Source organism: Martes martes (genome assembly GCF_963455335.1).
Source record: "Martes martes genome assembly, chromosome: 2".
Classification (NCBI taxonomy): Eukaryota; Metazoa; Chordata; class Mammalia; order Carnivora; family Mustelidae; genus Martes; species Martes martes.
Genome location: NC_137889.1, coordinates 150,594,854 through 150,619,900, shown reverse-complemented (window position 1 = coordinate 150,619,900; position 25,047 = coordinate 150,594,854). Strand labels below are relative to the sequence as shown.

Below are 25,047 nucleotides of genomic sequence, written 5' to 3'. Positions count from 1 at the left end.
AAACTACATATTGACATTTCTATTCAATTCAAATATTAGATCCTATTTTAAACCATAATGACCAGAGATCTCTCTACCCCAATACATCCCAGTTTATAGAAATAACACAATTTTATTGATCTCTTCTGATAATTTCAAACACATGGGTGAAGCCTTTGGAGGACACCTTGAAGAATATATCTGGGTTCGCAGTCACAAGATTGCTCCTGACTACCAGGGATCAGAACAGTGGAGTGCCAGGAATGTCAGAGCTGATGGTCTTTCTCCTGAGTCCTCAGATGAGCAAAGTGTACTTAGATGGACAATAAGAATGATAACAGACATCTGTTATCCAAACATATTTACCTCCAAGCATGCACAGCCTCCCACTGCAGACAGACTCTTCTATTATAGTTTAAAAAAAAAAAATTTATCTGGGCATCTGGGTGGCTCAGTGAGTTAAAGCCTCTACCTTCGGCTCAGGTCGTGATCCCAGGGTCCTGGGATGGAGCCCCGCATCAGGATCTCTGCTCAGCGGGGAGCCTGCTTCCTCCTCTCTGTCTCTCTCTCTCTCTCTCTCTCTGTCTCTGCCTGCCTCTCTGCCTACTTGTGATCTCTGTCCATCAAATAAATAAATAAATAAAATCTTTTAAAAAAATTTTTTTAAAGATTTATTATTTACTTGAGAGACAGAGCCTATATGAGCACAGGGTAGGGGCAGAGGGAGAGGGTGAGAGAGAGAAAGTCCAAGCAGATTCTGTGCTGAGTTCAGAGCCCCATGCAGGGGTTGATCTCATGACCCTGAGATCACAACCTGAGCTGAAACCAATAGTCGGACACTTAAACAACTGAACCACTCAGGCAATCCTACTATGGTTATGCTTTTAATGGAAATAAAATAAATGTAGCAAAATAAGAGATGGACAAGCAAATTATGGTACAATTACGTGGTGCAATATTCTTTGCCAATTAAAAATGACAATGTAAAACTGTTGACTTAGGGTGATGTTTGCAACATATTAATTGAAAAATTCAGGTCACTGTAGAGTGATAACATTTCTCTAAACATGTATCTATTTCATTAGATCTCAAATGTCATCAGTTGTAAGATGGGCTTTAATTTACTCATCACTAAGAAGAAAGATACTGCCAATTAAACCATGACATGCAGCTTTCTAAGTACATTGATTCTAAGACTTACTCTGATTTCAGAAATTCAAAAATGTAAAAAAAACAAAACAAAACAAAAAAAACCTTCTTAACTGTGAATGTGTGAGTTATATGAAAAACTTGATTTATATGAAAAGTGTGTAATATATACATAAATGTAAAGAGTAGTGATTCCTGGGTGGTAAGATTATTGATTATTTTATTTTCGTTTTTTGTTATCTGTATTGCTTTACATTGAAGAGAGGGCAGCTTAGCTAATAAAACCATTTTATTTTATTTTATTTCTTTAAAGATTTATTTATTTATCTTAGAGAGCAAGAGTGAGCACATGCACGAGCTGGGGGGGAGGGGCAGAGAGAGAGGGAGAGAATCCTCAAGCAGACTTCCCACTGAGGTGAAGCCCAACACAGGGCTCAATTCCAGGGCCCCAAGATCATGAACTGAGCCGAAATCAAGAGTTGGACACTTAATGAACTGAGTCACCCAGAAAGTCACCTAAGAAAACCATTTTAAAGGAAAATTTATAGGAAAACTAATCAAACCCCCTTTGGGAGAAGCTTTCATCCTCTGCTTCCTGCCATCCAGCAATGTGCTTTTTGCTCACGGAGCACATCTGTGCTCTCGACAGTGCTAACCATCTCATCTTCAACTCTCTTGAGAAACCGGTTTCCCAGTCTGTACAGTGGGCAACTGTGAAGCAAGGCAGGGTAATGACCTCTAGACCCAAGCTGCCGCTAACAGCCTCCCCCTTGAACCCACGGGGACTAGGCTATAAGCTCCATGAAGACAGCCCTTGTCTGTTTCTGTCAATATTCCATCTCTGGCATCTGGGATAAAGAAAATGATCAACTGATAGTGGTGACTGAATGAATAAACAGTAAATCAATTGTTTAATAGTGAAGCTGAAGCAGGCAGCAAAGCCAAGTCTGGAAGAGGGAACTGAGACGCAGAAGCAAGAATCAAACAGGGTGCAAATACAGGGAGGGGGAGCCAACACTTTCTGAACTTCTATGACATGCCCAGGGTTGAGGATAAAGCAGACAAAGTTTTGCAACCTGGCATGAGGTTCATGGTGAACATGGCTGGGGATGGGGAAAGGGATTTGTTGTCCTCTGCCTGTGACTTCCATCTCTAGGTCTAAGGCTGCTCCTGGAGTTTCAGTGTCTTTCAGCAAAGGGAAGGGGGTAAAATGGAAAACTGGGGCAAGTGGCTTTGTCTCTAAGATGATCAGGCAATTATATTAATCATGTCTATTTATATCCCAGTGGTCAGACCCAGACCCAGCTGGCAATGTATTTTGTGGTCGAGAAACCATGTTCCCAGTTGATAATGGGGGTGGGAGAATACTATTGAAGAAGAGGAGGAAATAATGGACACTAGACAACAGTCAGCAATCTCCGCCATTTCCCTTTGTGGGTTCTTTGGCTTTGTGAGAAGAAAGGGAGACATCAAGGGAGGACCACCTTGACTCCTAAGCTACTGCCTACAACTCAACACCCACCCGCCATGACTCCCAGGAGAAGGACTGTTTCCTCACTTATTAAGCGAAGGCGCAGACTCACTGCTCTGCAGCAACAATGTTCCATAATTCTTTCATGATTCTGTAGTAAGTTATTACAGAAACGTCTACTTTGTTACTTTCATTGTGGAAGCATTTGACATAATAATGGTCATGGGCAACACTGAAAAAATAACCCATCTTTACAATTACTATCCTGACAGCACAGACTCAATGACTCATCCCCGTGTTCCAGAAAGCTGTCAGCAGAAGGGACACCTAACACCACCACACGGAGCTTCCTTCTTCCCCCCTCACCAGTCCAACCAAGCAGTGCCTGAAGAAGTTTCCAACTTCCATGGCCATGAGCCAGACAAAGTCAGGACACTGGGCAACACAGAGTAATCTGAGACTTAGTGGCTCCCAAAGGGGCTTTTCTCCCTCCAACAGCCAATGTGGATCTTATTCTACCCATTCAGGGAAATTCCTGGAAGGCAACTCTGAGGAACTGGACTGATTATTGTGTCATTCACAAAGGGAGATTTATTCCATTCCAAGTGAAGTCTTGGGTTGGCTATCCCATTTCTTCTCAGTCTTACCCTTTCCAGTGTTCTTTCTGTTTGCTCATTAAACAGGAGACAGCATCTACTTCCAGCACCTTTTTCCTTCTGGTTTCATCTACCAAAAAGAGCTGCACACCTTTATTATCACCAGAAAGCAAAGGTTGGGTTGGCAACACCAGAGGAGCCTGGTGAACTCCTGGTCGGCTTGAAAAATGAAAGTTACAAATGTCAAATTCTTAGACTTGAGGTTGTGTGGAGGTTGGGGGGTTCCTGTTGATATTGTTAGTCAACATCCAGCTTGGGATGGGAGAACCCTGCTGGTTGGCAAGAGGGCCATCCCTACCCTCTTCTCCATTGCCCCTGGGGTCTCAGCTTCTAAACCAAGTAGGCTTGTCAAGGAATTTCCTCCAGAATAAAAGCAGTTCCAACCTTTTTTTTTTTTTTTAATTAAAAAAAAAAAACTAGGGGTGCCTGGGTGGATCAGCGGGTTAAAGCCTCTGCCTTCGGCTCAGGTCATGATCCCAGGGTTCTGGGATCGATCCCCGAGTCGGGCTCTCTGCTCAGCAGAGCAGGAGCCTCTCTGCTCTGCCTGCTTCTCTGCCTACTTGTGATCTCTGTCTGTCAAATAAATAAATGAAATCTCAAAAAAAAAAAAACTAACCTTAATAGTGCTCTTACTATATATTAAGCACTATTCTGAGAGTTGTACACCTATCATCTTGTTCAATGCTCAAAACAACACAGACATAGGCACTATTATTCCCTCACTTTATAGGTAGAGAAGCTTAGCTCTGTTCTAAGCATTTTACATGGATCAGATCATATCACAGAGGGATCTGCACAGCCATGAACCTGAGTCTAGTTAGCCAAGGAGGCAGGTGCTGCACTTGACACACCACCCACCATGAGCCACCCACCCTGTCATCCACCATATGCCATCCATCGCACCCTCTGGTTACAGCAGAACCCCCTTACCCATGGTTTCAGTTACTCTGGTTGACCACAGTCCTGAAGCAAGTGATCCTCTTCCTCACCTATTGTCAGAAGGTCAATAATAGACCTCACTTCATCTCATTACTCAGGCATTTTGTCATCTCACATCACCGCGACAGGTGCGAGTACAATGTAATAAGGTATTTTTAGAGAGAGACCGTATTCACATAACTTTCATTATAGTATATTTATAATTATTCTATTTTACTCATAGTTATTATTGTTAATCTCTTACTGCCCTGAATTTATAAACCTTACCATAGGTACATGTAGGAAAATCATAATGGACATAGGGCTCAGTATTATCCACAATCTCAGGCATCCACTGGGGGTCTTGGAACATATCTCTCACAGAGAAGGGTGGAGAGCCTACTGTACTGCTATTCCCAAAAGCAGAACTGGCACTGACAAAGTGACAGTGAACTGTCCTCAGGGCAAGAACTCCTCCTCTATCCGACCAGTCTATGGAGTAATTTGGGGTGTTATTGGCTAAGCAGTTTCCAGTTTTCTTGCCCTCATGGAGAACCTATAAGCTGCTGATATTGTCTAGAAATTTATTTCCAGCCAGAGTTGCATTCTGTTTTTGTGGCTGAGATCACTGGCTGATGCAGTGCCTGATACAACACACATTAGTTTTCTCTTCTCTGCAGGTCTGCGTTGTGCATCAAGCCTTTAAATGCTGTTTCATATCTGTGTATCTCATTAAGAATCACACATTGCACTATGTTATCACATTAAACTCCCAGCAGGTCCCAAGGTGAGTTTTCTTCATAGAGAACAAAGGTGTTTCTCAAAGCTGAGACTCTTGCTGGAAAACAAACAGCACTATTTCTTCCTCAAGATCTCCAAGGATAAAGAGGGGTGAAGACTTTTGGCTTTTCAATAGAATGTAAGTTCAGACCATTCTGGGCATCTATTCCCACCTCCCTCTCCTACAAGACACACTCAGGATGATGATACATCCTGTTTCCAGCTGCCCAGCTCCTCTAGTCATGGGATGGGGTGTATGAGAGCACTTACTGCCTTTGGCGGTGCATCACTTACTTGATTCTCTCTTCAAACCCAGAAGTGATTGTGAGGTTTTGTCCAGCTTTATTGAGGTATGATTAACAACAACAACAAAATTGTATGTAGGGGTGCCTGGGTGGCTCTGTCAGTTAAGCAATTGCCTTTGGCTCAGGTCATGGTCTCAGGGTCCTAGGATCAAGCCCTCTATCAGGCTCCCTGCTCAGGGGGAGGCTGCTTCTCCCTCTCCCTCTGCCCCTCCTCCCTGCTTGTGCTCTCTCCCTCCCTTAACTGAATAAATACTATCTTTTAAAAAATTATATGCATTTAAGGTATACATGTGATACTTTGATATACATATGCACTGTGAAACAATTACAATTAAGCTAATTAACATATCACCTCACATAGTCGTGTGCATGTGTGTGTGATATGAACACTCGAGATCTACTCTCTTAGCAAATTTCAAGTACACAATACAGCATTACTAACTATAGCCACCATGCTGTACATTAGGTCTCCAAAACACATTTCTCCTATAACTAAAATTTGAGACCCCCCACCAGGTTTGTCTCCCTTCTCCTCCTACCTCCAGCCCCTGGCAACCACCACTCTGTTCTCTGTTATGAGTCTGACTTTTTTAGATTTCATATATACATGCAATCATCTGGTACTTGCAGAGATAACTTTTTTTTAATGATTCCACAAAGTCTTTTATTATTCTTTTATTGTTTGTGTAATTTACGTCTATCTTAAGTATATTTTAAACCTGAGATTCACAGAAGCCATGAATTTGCCCAATGGGTCAATTCCACAGTGTGGAATTAACACTGTGTGTTAATTCCATGATTTCCACTACCTTGGGCTGTTTGCCCTTCAATCAGAAGATGAATGGCACTGTACATCTATGCAAATCGAGTTCGAGGATAAACGCCTTGTCAGATACCAGTTCAAAGCCTTCTGTGTTTTGTGAGTATGAGCTGAAAGCCAGCCAACCGCTGCCTCTCGGGGCAGCACACCCAGCTACTGAGTTCCTGATGAGTTGTTTAAGAAGATGTATGTTAAAAATGACAACTCGTACTAGTATAAATAAAGTAACTGCTTTATTATTTTTGTTTTGTTTTGTTTTTTAACTGCTTTATTATTTAAAAAAAAAAACCTGTGGGAAAATGCCTGGGTTAACACTGCATTCACATAATGCCTTTCAAAGTTAGAGCATACTCTAGGTTGACTTTAACATTTTATAAACTTCATACAATTTTAATTTGCCATGCGTACATTTATCCTTGGCTTTTAAAAAAATCAACCTTCTGTGTAGTATGGATTCTAGCTAAGAAACTCAAATCACAGTCTTGGGAATTGTTTTATGGAGAAATGAGATGCCAGGAACCAAATCGAACACTGTTGCTGCTGGGTATCAAGGAGTATGCAGACACAGGTTGAGCCTGTTTCCAGCAAGAGCTATATATATATATATATATATATATATATATATATATGCGTGTGTTTAGGTGTGTCTTCAAGTATTCAAGCTAAAATTTCAGAACTGTATTTGAGTGTCTCATATATTGTAAGGTCAAGAACCACTATAGAAGGAAAACAGTGAGCTTTTGGAAGTGAGAAGGGGAACTTAGGTCCTGGGTCACAGCCTTTGGGTTATGTATGACGATGGTGGTACAAATTGGGATGGTAAGAGCATATTCTAGAGCAAGCACAAATGGAGTGGGGAGACAGGGAGCAGCAGGTTGGTGAGCAAAATATGACGCTATGAGCAGTCAGTAATTCAGTGAGGATGTCACTTATAAGAAGAGGGATATGAAGGATGTATTCGTGTATGTAGGGCAGAAAAGTCCTTAGGACTAGAAATGGCTGCATGGTCACGGTCACGCAAAGATATCCAAAGCTGCAGAGAGACAGGCAGGGACAGACATCATGGGAATGAAGATACAGAGATGACATACAAGGAAAGAGTGCCCCAGCCCCCTGATACTCCCAGAACTGGAGGGGATGCTCTGTGCACAGTGTGAAAACCCTGGGACCAGCCTCCTTTCAGTCTCCACCAGCTTTAACTTGAACATTCAAATGAGTCTTCTTAGGGAAAGCCTCTTGCAAACTGACTGCTAACTCTATCTGTTTCATCTGTGGAAGGGGGTGTAAAGAACCAAATTTTTCTGACACTTCAAGGGGTATCCTGGTCAAGAAGGAAGATACATTCAAGAATCCAGAAATCAGCAAGCAAGCCCAACCGTAAGGCAGAAAGTGTCCTGAGAGGAAAACACTCAGGTCACCCAGGGGGTCAGCAAGGATCTATCACTGAAGACATTCTGCAGGTGGATTTCACTGAGCCCTGGGGCAATCCTGAATTTGAATCAGAACTAGTCCTGAGCATCCATTTTCCTGTCCAGCCCAAACTAAAGCCTGTGAGGATGTGCCTATGTGGACATGGGTGCCAGTGAAGAATCTGTGGACTGGCCACAGTGGCTACAGCTGCCATGGCTCCTGGAGGAAACTGGATTGTCAAGATGCCCAGGTGGCTTAGATGGTAAAGCATCTTCCTTCAGCTCAGGTCATGATTCCAGGGTCCAGGGATGGAGCCCTGCATCAGGCTCCCTGCTCAGGGCAGAGCCTGCTTCTCCTTCTCCCTCTGCCATTCCCTCTACTAATGCTCTCTGACTCTATCTCTCTGTCAAATAAATAAATAAAAGCTTAAAAAAAAAAAAAAGGAAACTGGACTGCCACCCAGGGGCCAGCAGAAAGGGGCCAACCTTGGTGCCTTGGTGGAATGCTTGCTTACCAACAAAGCACAAAGCTACACTGTTCATTGCTGTCATCATTTAGTCCCACCACACCTTCAGGGGAGTAAATGATAATCCTTATTTGAGTGGCAAGGAAACCAAAGTTCAAAGAGATTAACTATTTCATTCAAGATTACAGAGCAGTGCCAAAATATGAACCCAGAAACAGCTGACTTCCAAATTTATGCTGTTTTCAACAAACCTAATGGGTTCCCTGAAAGATCCCTCAAATTAGTTTATTCTTCAACAAATCTACATTTTAAAAAAAAATCTAGAAAATCTCCAGATGTTTGAAAATTAGGCAACACATTTCTCTTCCTTTCTTTCTGCAGCAAAGCAAGGTTTATTGAGCGATAGCAAAATGATAGTAGGAAGCTCCTAAGGAGGGAGGTGACCTGAGGGCGTTGCTCTAGGCAACACATTTCTAAATAACAATTAGAAAGATTTCTAACTGAATGGTAATAAAAAGAGACACACCAAACTTAAGATCTGTAGCTAAAGCAGCACTGAGAGGAAAATTGATAGTACTAAGTGATATATTAAAAAAAAAAGAAAGTATTCTCAAAAATCAATGATCTAAGATTCCATCTTAAGAAGCTGATTAAGGGGGTGCCTGGGTGGCTCAGTGGGTTAAAGCCTCTGCCTTCGGCTCAGGTCATGATCCCAGGGTCCTGGGATGGAGCCCCACATCAGGCTCTCTGCTCAGCAGGGAGCCTGCTTCCTTCTCTCTCTCTGCCTGCCTCTCTGCCTACTTGTGATCTCTGCCTATCAAATAAATAAATAAAATCTTTAAAAAAAAAAAAAAGAAGCTGATTAAGGAAACTCAAGGAAATTAAAAGGAATTTTTATATCCCTAAAAATAAAGAGAAGAGTGCAAACCAATTAAATAGAAAGAGAAAACAAAGGTTAGTTCTTTGAAAGAGTAATAAAAGTGATAAATCCCCAAGCAAGACTAATCAAGGAAAAAAGGAGAAAAATTGCCAGTATCGGGAACAAATATGTATTTTAATGGCCTATGATATATGTAAGACACTGAGCATGAGGAAGAGGAAGAGAATGAAGAGGAAAAACAGTGTATCTGTTTTTGAAGCTTCCCAGAAAAGCTACCCAGTTCAGATTCTATTATATTCAATTTAATCCAACATGCATTTATTAGAAGGGAACATAAAGCATGTTAGCTGGTATTATAGGCCTAGAAGAGAGCATATATACTCTGGAGTCAGAACTGAGTTGAAATCCAGCCTCTACCTTGAACTAAATGTATGACTTTAGGCAAATTATATAACCTCTCCGAACTTCCATTTCTCATCTAACAAATGGGAGATAATAGTACCAACCTCACAGGGCTGTTGGAAGAGTGGGAGGTAAAGCAGGTGGGTAGCTTATATCCTACAGAATTCTTTTTCCAGCATGACCCGTGACTATAGCATTTATACTTTATTTGTAGAAAGGGTACAAAAATAGATCCTGAGACAAGGTCATTCATGAGCATTTACCATCCCTTATTTATCTGCACCAATAAGAGAGGTTTGGTATAGTCATTTTCAGTAGAAAGGATGCTACCAACATATAAACCACATAAAAGCACCTATGAAAATTAAAATGAAATAACTTAATATAAAATTTTCATTCTAATTTTATACCATAATTTTTTTGATTATTAGGAAATCAAAATAAAAACTATGGCAACAACATGTTATTTTAAAACCCTGGGGGAAAGGCTTCCAACTCTAGTGTTGGCATTATGACAGAAGATCCCCCCAAGTCCTCAGCTTCCCAACAGCGTGTCTCCCGAGTCACGTGTGCGATGGGTATGTAAGGCTGAAAGATCTGAAACAACTATGCGGATTGGCTCATACTTAAAATCTGCAAGATGAAGGCTCAGGATTTTTCACACACTGGAGAAGCCTGATAGGCCTATGACAAGAAAGAAAAAAAGAGAAAAAGAGAGATCAGTTAGCAGTACAATACATCTATGGTTCAACTGCCCAAAGCAAGTAGCCCCTTCATTAGCAACAAAAGTATGCATGGGGCACTCAGCTTCCTTTCCTGCAGTGACAACACAGAGAAAGGTCAACTCCGGGAATGAACAACTTAAAATATGGCCGGTTTGGTTTCATTTCATTTGTACAGCCACAGAAATACGGGCACCTGGGTGGCACCGTAGGTTAAGCATCTGCCTTCAGCTCAGGTCATTATCCCACAGTCCCAGCATCAAGTGGGCTCCCTGCTCAGTAAAGAGTCTTGCTTCTCCCTCTCTGTCTCTCTGCCCCTCACCCCACTCAAGTCTGCTTCTCCCTCGACTCCTTACCCAGCATGGGCTCTCTCTCAAATATATAAAAAAAAATCTTAAAAAAAAAAAAAAGCCATTGAAATAAATAGTGAGAAGGGATGTTTGATGATAATGTGTGGAGATGAAACAAATGTCTGGCTCAAACATGTCACAAATACACGCTATGAACATCAGCTGCTGATCACGACACGCAGAGGCAGCAACCTGACAGGAGGGACCTCCGCATTTTCTGTTGGTGATTTGCTCTCTTCTCTTCAGAAGCTTCCTGAGAGAGAATTGAGCCTCAGGGTCCGGGGCAGAGAGAGGGTGGAGACTCTCTACAGGATGGCTGGCAGCCTTCAGCAGGAAGACCAGAAGTCCTCTGCACAGAACAAATCCTAGATAAGAATCTAGCCAAATCTAGGTAAGAATGACTCCGTGAGTAAAAATGAGATAAGAAAGTGGCAGGGTCCAATGGGAGTGGCTGGCCTGTAGAAAAGGATGTGTAGTAAGGAATGTGGTTCATTAAACTGTAGCTGAATCTGGTTTTGCTATATTGAGTCAAGAGAGAGAGAGATCCTTAGACGCAGCTACCAGCACCCCTGGGCTTCTGGAATGGGCTATCTAAGGCTCATTTCTAGCCAACTATCATGACCAGCTGGGCACAACGGTTCTAAATGTGGACTCGCTCCATCCTCACCAATATGACAGCCTGGGATCCCCCACATGAACACTTTCCAGGGGAAAGCAATTATTAACAGCAATTACGCTGTTAAGATGATCTCTCTCCACAGATATGTAAATATTAACATCCAATGTTACAATAAAATGGACACACTTTGGGTATGTTGGATAACACACTGACAGAGAGAGAGGGAGTGTATTTTGAAGTAACATAGAGGAAGTCCACCCTTTAGGTTTTTAATAAATATGTCACAAGGGGGCACTAATGAGAAAAAAATGCTACATTTTTAAGGTCATGAAAAAAGGGCTGTTACTCTCTGTTCATTCCACTGGTTAGAACACATGTGAAGAAATTCTGTATCTATTTCACGGGGAGTATGAGCATGTGTATGGGAAAGAGGAGAAGGACTTGAAGGATATACAGCCAAATGTTAACAGCATTTGTCTCCAGGTGGGGATTTCTAAGGGGTTAACCTCAGAATCAGCAGAAGTCTAACCTATATAAATGTATTAACACTTCTGTTTGCCTATTAAACAATCACACCAAAACAGTGGGACAAAAGTTTGCTAAAATGGAAAGTGTGTCTGGCATGGAATGAGTTCACCTTTATTCTACGTCGATATCCCTGACATTCCCTTTAGGTTCCTGTGGGGACAAGCATCTTTCTTACAAAGCCACAGAACTCTTAAGATACAAAAAGGGGCCCCGAGAAGCTGGTAATTTAAAGAATCGTGTTGAATATATTACAACCTCATGGTTGGGGAAAAGGCCTAGTGATTTCAAGTATGATCCCCAGACTTAAGGTTCAGGAGCTGAGGCTCAGAATGACAGGTGTCATTGGCTTACAAATCACTTCCTTCAGTATGGACCACTGTTCAAGTCCAGATGGAAGGTATGCTTTCACAGTCTTCCCAGGTAGAGAAGAAGTGAGCTCATCTGGAGCCTGTGGTCAGCATGAATGAGGCTGACTGACGGCCATTAATGAAAGAAAGGAGAACGATTAAAATGAGGCCAAAAAAAAAAAAGAAAGAAAGGGCGGGTGGGGAGGGGAGGGGTTGAGGATAAGACCCATGTACATTCCCCAGTCTTCTCCTAGGTGTTTAGTGTTCTCTTTTCCCAACACGAGGTATCTTTGAATAACTCAGACTGGTCAGATGTCTGCAGTCTGCAATGCTTCCTTTATAGTTGTTCTTGCTCCTTTGTTCAGCTTGTTTTCCCATCTAACTGCGGTAGAAAGCTTGTGTTATTTTCTGGCAGTTTCCAGAGAGGAGCCAGCTGACTGAGGGGGAATTCAGGTCATTTTGAGACAAAAGCCCTCAGTGAATGTTCCTGGACTCTGTCCTTCTGCCTTTCTGATGGGGTTGGTGGGAGAAGGTGGTGACAGAAAGAGACAGGAAAAGGATTCTTGAATTCCAGGCTCTGTGTTCTTTGAGAAAATTTTTTCTGTCCAGATCCTTCTTCTAAGCCATCATTTATGGGCAAATCTCCAAAGATGCTTCTAGCAAGGAGTCCCTGCTACAACTACTTAAAAGTGAGTGAGGGTCCCAGTTTGGATAACAGAGTTGCATATACCATTGGGACGCCTGGGTAGCTTAGTTGGTTAAGCGGCTGCCTTCGGCTCAGGTCATGATCCCAGCGTCCTAGGATTGAGTCCCACATTGGGCTCCTTGCTCAGCAGGGAGCCTGCTTCTCCCTCTGCCTCTGCCTACCACTCTGTCTGCCAGTGCTCACTCGCTCTAACAAATATATAAATTTTTTAAAAATTAAAAAAACAAAAATATATATATATACCATCTGTAATTTTAAACTTTTCCCCAATGAATGTGTACTACTGGCAAAAAAAGAAATTAGATCTTACTTACATTGTCTAATTTATAAAAGATAAAGTTTGGTAGACATCCATGTAGCAACTTATCAAGTGTTAGGGATCTACACCGAGATCCAACTAAAGAAACCTCACATGCAAAACACCGCTGTGTCACAAGGATTTTACAAATCCTTTACATTGGACAAAACATGCTTCCACTCCCCTGAAAGCCAACAGGTTTGCAAGCCCTGGGTCAGGCGTCTCATGTGGGAAACCAGAAAATACGTTCTCAAAGGCTGGGTCTGCTTCAGAGGCAAATCAATGATCAGGGACAGGTGGAGAAGAAAGAAGAGGAAGATGGGGGAAAGGTGGCCAACAGAAGGACCCTGGCTGGAAATAGCTTGTAGGGTGGGCTGGGGGGAAGGAACGCACACCATAGGTCACCATCCCGGATCACCAACAAGGCCCAAGAGGGATTTCCACAGCCCTCCTGGCTCAGAGGAGGCCAAGGAGAGGAAAATACCTACAGTCGGCAAGACAGCCATTGCTTTTTTAAGAAGTCAATTACCCGTAATTATTCTGGCAAGAAAATGCAATACTCCTTTCCTTTAGAATCCGTTTCAGATTACTTACGGACGAACTCGAGCATGAGTCACTGGGAAAGAAAGAAAGAAAAAAGAGTTAAGTGATAAGTTTCTTGCAAACATTTCCTGATCTTAGTTTCTTCTAGGTAGCAAGCTCTGGGCCAGAGCTTGGGATGAAATGGAGCAGACGTTGTTTTTAAGAGCTCACAGGGCAGCAGGGGAGCTGAAGGTGTGAACTGCATGGGTACTTATTGTGGATATGAAACTGAGAGGTTTGGGGGACGGGCTGAATGTCCAGGGAGACCCCAGTAAGGTCCTGAGTCACTCTGTTCTCGATGCTTTCCTGTGATTGCAGCTTCCTCCACGGACCAATTCCAAAAACTACCCTGAGAACACATATGCACAAACTGGGAACATATACCTGTGAACACTTCCAATGTCATGCATCACCCAGGCCTGTAGTTGATGAACCTTCTCTGGACGCAAATTAAAGACTTCCACACGTCCAAAAGTGCTACAATAGAAGAGGCAGTGAATATTGTTAAGCCCAAACTGAATTGTTCAGCCATCCCCAGGCCTTGTCAAGAGCAAGCAGGCAGGGAACCACTGGTTAGAACCTGCCCTTTGGGATTGACCAGTGAATTGCACTAGAAACAGCCAATCTCATGCACTGTGACCCTCATTGAATACGATTCTCAAAATAAGATTCTTAATTGGTAACTCGACGGTGATTCTTTAAATACTTGCCATTCAAAGAGGGGGCCTTGCACCGCCATAATGAGCACTGGCTGAGAGATAGTTGGACCTGCAGCATCTCAGCCCATCAGCAGCTGAACCATCCCCAGATGACCCACGCTCAGTGAGGCTGGAGAGGCGCTGCTCGGAGAGCCCCTGGGGCCCTGCTCGGACACCAGCCCTCAACTCTTCCCCACTGGTCTCTGACAGCCACCCCTCCTGTTGCAAGTAGCTGGACACGGAATATCAGATTATAAAATTATGGAGTGTTAACACTTTCACCTGAAACCCTGCAAGCTTAGGGTCAAAAGAAGACAAAAGGGCAAATGCTTCTTTGCAGAATTAAATATTAAAACAGGAGAGAAGGAAAATTCATTTGGGGCATCCAGAGAGCCTGGAGCAGCCCACCAGTATCTGCCTCTCTTCTCAATCCAGCCTTTTCCAGGGAAAGACTAGAGAAAAAAGGCTCGGAAAGCATCCAATGTGCTAAAAACTAAGTATAGAAGAAGGTCAGAGAAGAAGGGCATTGGTGTGGCCAGATTCAGCACCGTGGGTTAAATGAGGAACGACAGCTGATACCCACTGAGCCCTCTCTCTGTTGTGAGGCACAGAGCTCAGCCCTTGTCATACATCATCTCAGTTAGTCTTCAAGTCACCACCACCACCTCTCCTGGTTCGTACTTCAGGGGCCCCCGGAGGTTAGGTGCCCAGCCGATGGTCACACAGGTAATATGAAATGACGGGAGCCCCCTGCTTTCAACCACTGCAATTAGTGATGGGTAATGCCTAGAACAAGATGGTGAAGGCCAAGAGCCCAGCACAGTAGTGGTTTGACATCTTGGCTGGGATGCACACTCTTCATGGAGGACGGAGGAGCCAGGCCAGATCTTCATGGATGGTGAGGATTAAACAGGTGGGCGCGGGAAGGGTGGCTGGGCAGAGGGAACAGCATGAATAAAGGCAGGAAGTTGGGAGAGCTCAGAAAATGACACCAGGCCTTGAAAAGCCAAGGGGAGGAGCTGACCACAGAGCAAGGGCCAATGGGACATTTAAAGTATTTTAAACAAAGGAGACACCGGACAAATACGCTGACTTAGATAAATCTCTCCGTAGAAAACATTCCACCTCTTTAGCCCAAATCTTCAGTACTGACCTAACCACAAAAAACATATTCTTCTAGGGATGAAATACGTTAACAGGAGGCTGCACTAACACTTGCAAATAGGTTGCAAAGAAACCAGTACCTTCTTTCATCAAAGGTGTTACTGATGGACCCATTGAGCACCACATGGACCACACCACAGGCGTCTTCGGCAAACTTAAAAGAAAAAAAAAAAAAAAAAGCCCACCATTCCTCAGCATGCAAACTTAATTGCCACACCCCAGCAGCTCCTTCTGAAACAACTCAGCATTAGCAGGTTAAAGAGGGAAGAGCCTGTATAGGGCTCCCTCAGTATTGCCAGGTGTATGTAATTTTAATCCTAAAACATTGGCAGGATTGTGCTTCAAATAAGAATTCTGGAAGCGGTTGCTCCAATCTGTGTTTGGACAACGGAGGTCAACATCATTGTTCACAAGGTTGCTAAATTGAGGGTTCAGAAGCTGAAAGTCCAGGGAGTAAGAAAAACATTGCTGGAGGAGGAAGATAAAAGCACTTTTTTGGTGTCATGTGCTGTAGACACTGCACGTTTCATTTAGTGGGGGCAGGGTGGACAATTCAAGGGCAAGGGAAAAGGGACAGGAAGAAAGGGGAAACTGAGGAGAGAAGGGGACACAGGTTTGCACTGGCACAAAAGGAAATAAGGAAGGAAGGAACAAAGGAAGGAAGGAATCACTGAGCAAGGAGTTTTATTTCTTTGTGCAATGAATACTCAGCTAGAATCTTTGCTAGGCACTGGGAAAAACAAAATGAACAAAGCAAAGCAATCTACATGTTCCTTCCAAGAGGCCCCCAGGCGCCCTGGGACCAGCTCAGGTTCAGCTCGGGTTCACTACTATGTCGTACTGCGAAGATGAGCTCCTTGTGGGTTTAGCTGCCAGTACTGAGTGTTCTTTGAGAGCCTGGCTGTTCTATGCACCACAGCCCTGAAGCCTGGAGCTGGTTTATGGCACAGAGTGGGCACCCAGAGAAAATCTACGGAGGGAAAAGAGGGAAGGAGGAAGGGAAGGAAAGAGAAGAAGTCTAAATAGTCAGTGATGGTGATTAGGAAAGAAATAGAAAAGGCATGGCAGAGGGCAACGAAAGCTAGGTCCTACAGGACAGGTAGGATCTCACCCAGGAAGGGCTGCGGCAGGTGCAAACAGAAAGGCCTAGGGGTTTGAGAAAACGGTGGTTTTGGTGAAAACCTCAGTGGATGCAGAAGTTGGGTAGAAAAAGTGAGTTCACAGAGGGCCATGAATGCTTGGCCAAGGAATCTGGCCTTTATTCTGCAGGTGATAAAACACCACTGAACCATTTGAAACCAAACTTTAAGAGTCCAGCTCAGCTTCTGTCTTTTGGCTGGGAGTGACGAACAGAGGACAGGGGCCCGATTTCTACCCATCACAAGGGCTAAGTCAATAGAGTGTTTCTGGGGCCAAGTGCTGAACCTGCCATCTATGATTCTCAAGAGCCCCCAGGAAATAAGCACTGGGTCAATTTGCCCCAAGGTCACATCACTTGGAAGCAAGGAAGTGCAAGGGGGATTCAAACGCCAAAGAGCTCTGCCTCTCTTGTCAGAAAAAGAAAAGGATCTCATCAGATAAAAACAAACTTGTCTTGGTACATCTATGAGCATTTAGCCAAAATTAAGCTGCAGCCCCAGGGTAGCTCACCACGGTAGGGCACCTTCCATCACCTTCACCAATGTGCTCCTAGCTCCAAGCTCATGCTTGACACATATGAAATGTGGCTTGTCTTTAAGAGTTGTTCACAACAGCACTGCTCCCAACACATATCAGAGAGTGAGAAAATAAGCAGGAACCTTTCTCAGGAACCGCAAGCAAGCAAACAAAAACAAGTTATATAGCGCCTCTATATGATTATACAGCGTTTAGTAGGGACTCAACATACTCATGCGGCCTCACCTGGCACATAGTAAGTGGTCTCCAAATGTTGATCACTCAGACTGATCAGGGATCTAAGTTAGGCCAATGCCTAGATCAGAGGATTAAACCAAGCTGGAGGTTCCTGGCAACCAAAGCCAAAACCTGGGTAGGAGCAGGGATTCACCAACTAGAGCCCATGGACCGTCCATGAATGCCCTAAAATTGTATGGGAAAATCTACTGTTATGTGCTTAGGTACGTTATTTTCAGGAAAGAATCCTAAACTTTTTTTCCTAAAGGATTTGTGGTGCAAAAAGGATTAAAACCAACCCCTGACTGGATGATCTCTAAAGTTCTCTGGTCTCTAAAATTCTAAGATTTCCTTTTAGTACTTACACTTTTGGATACTGCATTCCAGAATACAGAAAAAGAGTTGTTGTTGCAGTCTTCCCTCCAGTCTGGACAAGATTGATAGTTCATTTCTAAAAGACACAGGTTTTAGAAAATAATTAAAGTAGAAAAGTAAGGGTGTAATTAAGCTCTGTTTTTCCCGGGCTATTCGATCACAGCGGGGCCATATTCCAATGGCCACCACTGCCAAGATGGAGGAGGGAGAATGGACTCATCTGGACCCAATTTAACTAAATGCCCCGGCGTCCCTTCCAAGTCCTTACCTTATCCTCCAAATTCCAGAAAGGAACACAGTGACCAGCTCTGAGTCATCATACTGGGAAATTACAGCAGAAATTCATCTGGCAGAAACAAGCCCTCTTCCAAGATCCCCTCTTCCAGGAAAAACCAGGGATAAAATTGGACCCTCAGGGGCCACTCCTGCCAACTACTCCTCCACTTCCTGCCAATTCTCTCTTGCTGACAGTCTTTCTCCCTGACCTGCCTCAGTCCCCACATCCCTGGGTTCAGAGAGCCTCTGAGTCCTTCTATTCACTCTCCCCCAAGAAGACAGGCTCAGGAGTCAGTGAGATTCAGCAGATGTAGAGCACAAATACATCATCTCTGAGGTACTTCTCCCAAGCATATCCGTCTAGTGCACAAAAATGGTTTAAATTATTTTTTGAGATATAATTAACAAAATTGTAAGATATTTAAAGTATACAATGTGAGGATATATATATATACACATACGTGTGTGTGTGTGTGTGTGTGTGTGTATGGAGAGAGAGAGAGATTGTGCAAGATTCCCCCACATATGGAGTTAATTTAACACATTTATCATCTCCCGTATTGATCTTTTTATGTGTATGAGAGAACATTTAAGTTCTGCTCTCTTAGCAAATTTCAATTATATAATAATGTTAGCAAATATAATCACCATGCTGTACATTAGAACCTCAGACCTTATTCATCTTATAACCGAAAGTTTGTGCCCTTTTACCAACCTCTCCCTCATTCCCCTACCTCCCAGCCCCTGGCAACCACTTTTCTCTCTGTTTCTAGGAATTTGAGGAGTTTTTCTTCTTTTAAGATTCCACATGTAAGCGATTTCATGCACTACTTGTCTTTCTCTGTCTGGCTTATTTCACTTTGCAAGATGCCCTCAGATTTATCTATCATTGCAAATGGCAGGATTTTCTTTCTGAAAAAAGAATGAGTAATAGTCTATCATGTGTGTATATGTGTACATACTTTTGGTTTTTTCACCCACCGCACTTGACTACACAAACATTAATTGAGTGTTAGGTCCTGAGGAGAAAGAAATGAATCAGACAGAAGTCCTGTTTTCAGAAACTACGTGATCTAGAATTGAAAAGTAAAGCCAAAAGGGAGAAGGTTTTACAGCAAGCAAATTTAAAACCTGAAAGAAATAAATGAATGACTAAGAAAAGCTGACCTGCAAAATGGGAAATTTAAAATGAAAAGCAGGAAACATGGCAAAAACCATAAAATTTAGGGCCTCCTGGCTGGCTCAGTTGGTAGAACATGTGACTTTTTTTTTTTAAGATTTTATTTATTTATTTGAGAGAGCACACAAGCGGGGGTAGAGAAGGGAGAGAGGGAGAGGGAGAAGTAGGCTTTGCACTGAGCAGGGAACCCGAAGCAGGGCTCCATCCCACAAACCTTGGGATCATGACCTGAGCCAAAAGCAGATGCTTAACTGACAGAGCCACCCAGGCACTTCTCTTTTTCTTTCTTTCTTTTTTTTTTTTTTTTAAAGATTTTATATGTTTGAGAGAGATCATGAATGGGGGGAGGAGCAGAGGGAGAGGGACAAGCAGAGTCTGCGTTGAGCATGGAGCCCAGTGCAGAGCTTAATCAGAGGGCTCGATCCCAGGGTTTAACCCTGAGATCATGACCTGAGCCAAAATTGAGGGTTGGTCGCTTAATCGACAGCTACCTAATGGCTGGGCTTTTTATAACTGAGCAGTAAGTATTAGCTAATATTCTGAATTTATAAAGAACATCTATAAGTAAGGAAATAACAGGCATCCCAATAAAAACAGCTGAGATACACGAACTGCCAGTTTATAAAAGAAATAGAAATATCTACCATTAAATGACATAAATATGATCAGCCTCAGAATCAGAGCAAAGCATAACAGTCAAGGTATTATTTCCTTATCAAATTGGCCAAGATATTTTTCTAAGTATGAACCAGTACCGGCGGGAGGAATGAGCAAACAAGTAACCTCCCATATTCTGATGAGAGTATAAGCGATTACCACCTTTTGAATGACAGTATCAGCTCCTACCGCAATTTGTTCCGCACTGAAATTTCATTTGTAGAAATTTATCTTTCCAAAGCACAGATGTGCATGTGCCCATGGTATCTGTATGTGTGTCTGTATGTGTTGTACACAGTGATCTTTGCAACACTGGCAATAGCGATTATCTCCACCTAAATGTCCATCAGTCAGAAATTCATTAGATAAGTTATGCTAACACCCATAAAGGAGACAAATGAGGGCTTTTATTTATTTTTTTTTAAATGAGGGCTTTTAAAAAGAGTATGGCTGTATCTCTTTTTTTTCTTAAGATTTTATTTATTTAGGGGTGCCTGGGTGGCTCTGTCATGAGGCATCTGCCTTCAGCTCAGGTCATGAGGGTCCTGGGATCAAGCCCTGCATCAGGCTCCCTGCTTGGCGGGAGGCCTGCTTTCTCTTTGCCAGTTCCCCTGCTCATGTTCCTACTCTCGCTATATCTCTCTGTCAAATAAATAAACAAAATCTTTTTTAGAAAGATTTTTATTTATTTGAGAGAGAGAGAGAGAGAGCAGAGAGGGGAGGGGCAGAGGGAGAGGCAGAGAGAAACCCAAGCTGACTCTGCACTGAGCCTGACTGGGGCCTCGATCTCCCAACTCTGAGATCACGACCTACGCCAAAACCAAGAGACCAGTGCTCCACCGACTGGGACACCCAGGCTCCCCAATATGGCTGTATTTCTATCTACTAATTCTAGATGAATAAAGCAAAGTTGCAAAACAGTATGTGTACATTTTAATATATATGTTTATGTGAGTGAGGGACCATGTGTGGGAAGGCTTTGTACCGAACTGTTGACAACAATCCCCTTCTGAGAAATGATATAAACCTAGGAGTGGGGAAGGTACAGGGTGACCTTCATTTTTTTTACTTTTTTTTTTTTTTAAAGATTTTGTTTGTTTATTTGACAGAGAGATCACAAGTAGGCAGAGAGACAGGCAGGGCAGGGGGAGGGGTGGCAGGGGGAAGCAGTCTCCCCACTAAGCAGAGAGCCTGATGCAGGACTCGATCCCAAGACCCTAAGATCATGACCCAAGCTGAGGGCAGAGGCTTAACACACTGAGCCACCCAGAAGCCCTCATTTTTTACTTTTATACATTTCCATAATATACAAGTACTTTGCAAATAAGCATGCATCATTGTTGTAATAAGAAACAATGTAAACCTGCAATGAAGAAGTTTTATAGAAGGCTTTAAGTGCTTACTTTTTAAAATAGTCAAAAGTGGGGCACCAAGATGGCTCAGTTGGGTAAGCATCTGACTGTTGATTTCAGCTCAGGTCATATCTCGGGGTCCTGGGATCAAAACCCATGCTGGGCTCCAACCCTTAGCAAGGAGTCTGCCTGAGAGTTCCCTCTCTCTCTCTCTCTCTCTGCTCCTCTTCACTTCATGCTCTCCCTCTCTCTCTCTATCGCAAATATATAAATAAATCTTTTTTAAAAAATTTTTTTAATTTTTAATTTTTATTCTTATAGAAATAATAAAACAACATAAAGTAAAAATACGCTCAGTATAAATAAAAAGAGAAAGAAAAGAAGTGAAAACAGGCTCAATAGGATTTTCTGATTAGAAATCATCTCCCCTCAGTGCAGTGTTCTGGGTCTTTCTGGGCAAGATAAAGCGGCCTCTGAAAAATAACAGCAAAGCCCTATGCTGGCCTGAGACACAGCTGGCCTGCTGCCGTGGCTGTGGCAGTGGCCATGGCCATGGCCGGGGCCGTGGCTGTGGTGGCTCTGGGAAGGAAGGGCTTTGGCCCGGCTCCCTCTCAGGCTACATCCAGCTCTAGCACTCTTTACTCCTGAATACCGGCCTGATAGAAAGCAAAACACTGCCAATCTAGAAGCAGCTACACTTGCTCTCAGAAAGGAGGGAATCGGGGGCACCTGGGTGGCTCAGTGGGTTAAAGCCTCTGCCCTTGGCTCGGGTCATGATCTCAGGGTCCTGGGATCGAGCCCTGAATAGGGCTCTCTGGTCAGCGGGGAGGCTGCTTCCCCCTCTCTCTCTGCCTGCTTGTGATCTTTCTCTCTCTGTCAAATAAATAAATAAAATATTTTCAAAGAAAGAAAGAAAGGAGGGAATCAGGGACACAGACAACCCCAAACTCAGAAGTCAGTTTTTCCAGAAAACTGAGTTGATGTAAAGAACGGTCTTTTAGGGGCACCTGGGGGCCCCTAAAAGGCCTGCTTCCCCCTCACTCTCTGCCTGCCTCTCTGCCTACTTGTGATCTCTCTCTGTCGAAGAAAGAAAGGAAGAAAGAAAAGAAAGAACAGTCTTTTACATGAGCCTGGATCATCATTAAGGCTGGAGATGGCATCGAGGCAGGCACCTGCCAAGGCCCCTTGCAGAGCCTGGGGGCTCCTTTACCCAACACATCCCTGGGCAACCCCAAAAGGCCCTGATCCTCACCTGAAGAGCGCGGGTCTCCACACCACTTGAGGCCATCCGCCATGTAGCCCAGCAGGGTGTCCTCCAGGGTGAACAGGTCCCCCTGGACCCGCGTGTAGTCATGGGCCAGCTCGCTGGATTTGCTCCAAAAGACGGTCTAGGAAAGGAGAACAGAACCTGTCATCAAGCGCAATTCAGTAAGTCACCAAAAAAAAAAAAAAAAAAAACAAAACAAACAAAAAAAACCTCCGCATCTTTTTAAATGAAAGAAAAACAGAGTATCAGAGAAAATCACATAGAGTAATCACTGCTTTCTGTGTGTGATCCTGAGAGCATGGGGAGAGTGTGTGTGTGAGTGTGTGTGTGTGTGTGTGTGTGTGTGTGTGTGTTCTAGGTCATAATACAAAATGCCTTGTTATTTTTGGTGACAGTAAACAAAAGTCTGAAAGCCACCGATCACAATCTTACAATGAACACAGAACCGGAACACATCTGGAGCAGGCATTAGGAAATTCCTAAAGTTATCTGCAAAACCATTTTGTCTCCACGCTATTTTCTGGGAAAAGTGCTCTTTGATTCTTCACGTGCTCCATAATCTCTCTGCTGCTTTCCCTAACTCTCTCCTACCCCCACAAAGAGAAAAGAAAGGAAAATAAAAAGACAAATACTGTGAATTTTTTTGGGGGGTCCCTTGTAAAAGTGCAGAAGGTCAAATTTCAGAACAATCTTGAGCCCATGGGTCTACTCCTTCTTGACAGGAGGCAGTGGAGGGTATAGCTGGAAGTGTGGGCCCCAGAGGCCTGCCGCCCCGGGAAGTCCCCCCTGCCCAGCCCTTACAGCTGTCTGACCCCAGGCAGCCAAAACCTTGCTATGCCTCACTTTCTCTGACTATAAAATGGTACAAGTGATAAACATAAGGAACTCAGGGGCATGAGGAGATGCAATGAGACAATTGCAAATAAAGTGCTTAGTCTCACGTCTGTGGCCTCGATGCTTGTCACCGGGGGCTTGTTTACCAAGCAGACCCTCCCTGCTCAGGCAGGAGCTCTTTCCTGTCCCTGGCTCTCCATGCTGGGGTGAGCGGCTGTAACATGGGGCTGGCTCGGGGGCTTCACAAAGATGATGGGCATACACTGAATTCTCATCTTAAATGCAGACTTCAGGAAATATGTACCCATTACACACGTTTTCTGGAACAACCAATGTATAAAACCCAGGCTGCTCCGGCTCCTAATCCTGCACTATTAAACATTTCAGCTGGTCACTCTGGAGGTCTTCAGACTTGAGCCCTCACTGACCCCTGACCTCACCAAGCCTAGGTTTTCTCACTGGTAAAATGGGGGTCTTGATTCTTGACCTGTTTGTTTTACAGGGTGACTGTGATTTGTCATTAACATCATCATCATCAGAGGTCAGGGGAGAGTTGGCAATTATGTAAGGTTGGGTCATTTTTGTTTGGGTAGGGTTGGGTTGGGTTTCAGGAAAGCTCGTTTTTGCCTGATTTTTGGCCACATCTCCCTCCTCTTTCCCCATTCCCATTTCTCTCTCTTACCATCCTTCCCCAGACATCCTAAATCCTGATGAGATCCTGTTCCCCCAAAAGCCCCACAAACCATCTCGGCCAACCACCCATACATTCGAATCTTCAGATTTTCCTCTTCCCTCGTTCTGGTCAAAATGTGGTCCTATGGCCCCTTCCTTTGGCTTTTATCCTCCGTTTTAAAAACCAAGAGTCTGCCCCTGTTACCTTGTTGCAAGGGACAGTTTGAGCGGTCAGCTCTAGGAGGGGCTGGTAGTCCTGTTCAGTGCTGCTGCAAGGGTCCTTGGAAAGAAACGCAGTTGTGAATGCCTTCCCTATCTTTTGGCAGTCTTTATGTCTGCGAGATAAAACACAGAAAATAAAACAAAGCACGGAAGGTTAGATCTCAAACGTATTTCTGGAGCATAATTACCCAGTGTCACTTGGGAACACTGTCACTTCCAATGTCACTGACAATTCCCAATGTCACTTGGGAACCCCTGGCTGTGTGCCAAGTAGTTTCAGAAGCATTGTCTCATCCAATCGTGTAGTATTTTTTAGGAGATGAGCATTACCCTCCCTACACTGCGAGGCCCCTGCCTCTCCTGGAGATCACTCTGGTTAGAGAGACAGTACACAAACAAGCAAATCAGCTAACAAAATAAGTACGAATTATTCTAAGTGTTCAGAAAAATCAATGGGGAGGGGCAGCATTGCTTACTGAAGCAATGACTGATTGGGGAAGCTGGTCAGGAGACCTGAGAGTTCATTTAAATTGAGACTGAATGATGAGAAGGAGAGAGCATTCCAGACAGAGGGTACTGCAGATATAAAGGCCCTGTGGCACACAGCACAGCTGCAGCAGAAAGGAACAAATAAGAGAAGGATTAAGAAATCAGGTCAGAAATAATCAAGCGGTAGATCATTTAGACCCTTTGGACCAAAGAAACGATTTCAGATTTTATTCTAATTACAGTGGAAAGCCATTGGATGGTTTTAAGCATGAAAGTTGTCTCATCTTGGGGTGCCTGGGTGGCTTAGTCGGTTAAGCATCTGCCTTCACTCAGGTCATGATCCTGGGTCCTGGGATTGAGCCCCACATTCGGCTTCCTACTCAGTTGGGACCCTGCTTCTCCCCGCCCCTGCTCCCCCCTCCTCGTGCTCTCTCTCTCTTTCTCAAATAGATAAATAAAATCTTGTTTTTTTTTTAATGTGGTCTCATCGGATTTTTTTTTTCTTTTTGAGCCATCACTGGAAAATTCCAAGCTCGCCCATAGAAGGAGAAACGTCTCTGAAACAGAATTCCAAGTCCAT

General features: G+C 43.6%; 1 protein-coding gene across 1 annotated transcript in view; it reads right to left on the bottom strand.

The window, feature by feature from the left end:
- Positions 1-9,417: 9,417 nt before the first annotated feature.
- Positions 9,418-25,047, bottom strand: part of CD38 (CD38 molecule) — a 47,370-nt gene continuing 31,740 nt past the window's right edge. The window contains exons 2-8 of the mRNA XM_080797625.1: positions 23,962-24,091; positions 22,236-22,371; positions 17,509-17,594; positions 15,331-15,404; positions 13,773-13,865; positions 13,336-13,422; positions 9,418-9,920 (exon numbers count right to left, since the gene is read on the bottom strand). Of these exons, the coding sequence (XP_080653751.1) occupies positions 9,863-9,920; positions 13,336-13,422; positions 13,773-13,865; positions 15,331-15,404; positions 17,509-17,594; positions 22,236-22,371; positions 23,962-24,091 (664 nt within the window). The 3' untranslated portion in view covers positions 9,418-9,862. The remainder of the gene's footprint in view (positions 9,921-13,335; positions 13,423-13,772; positions 13,866-15,330; positions 15,405-17,508; positions 17,595-22,235; positions 22,372-23,961; positions 24,092-25,047) is intronic.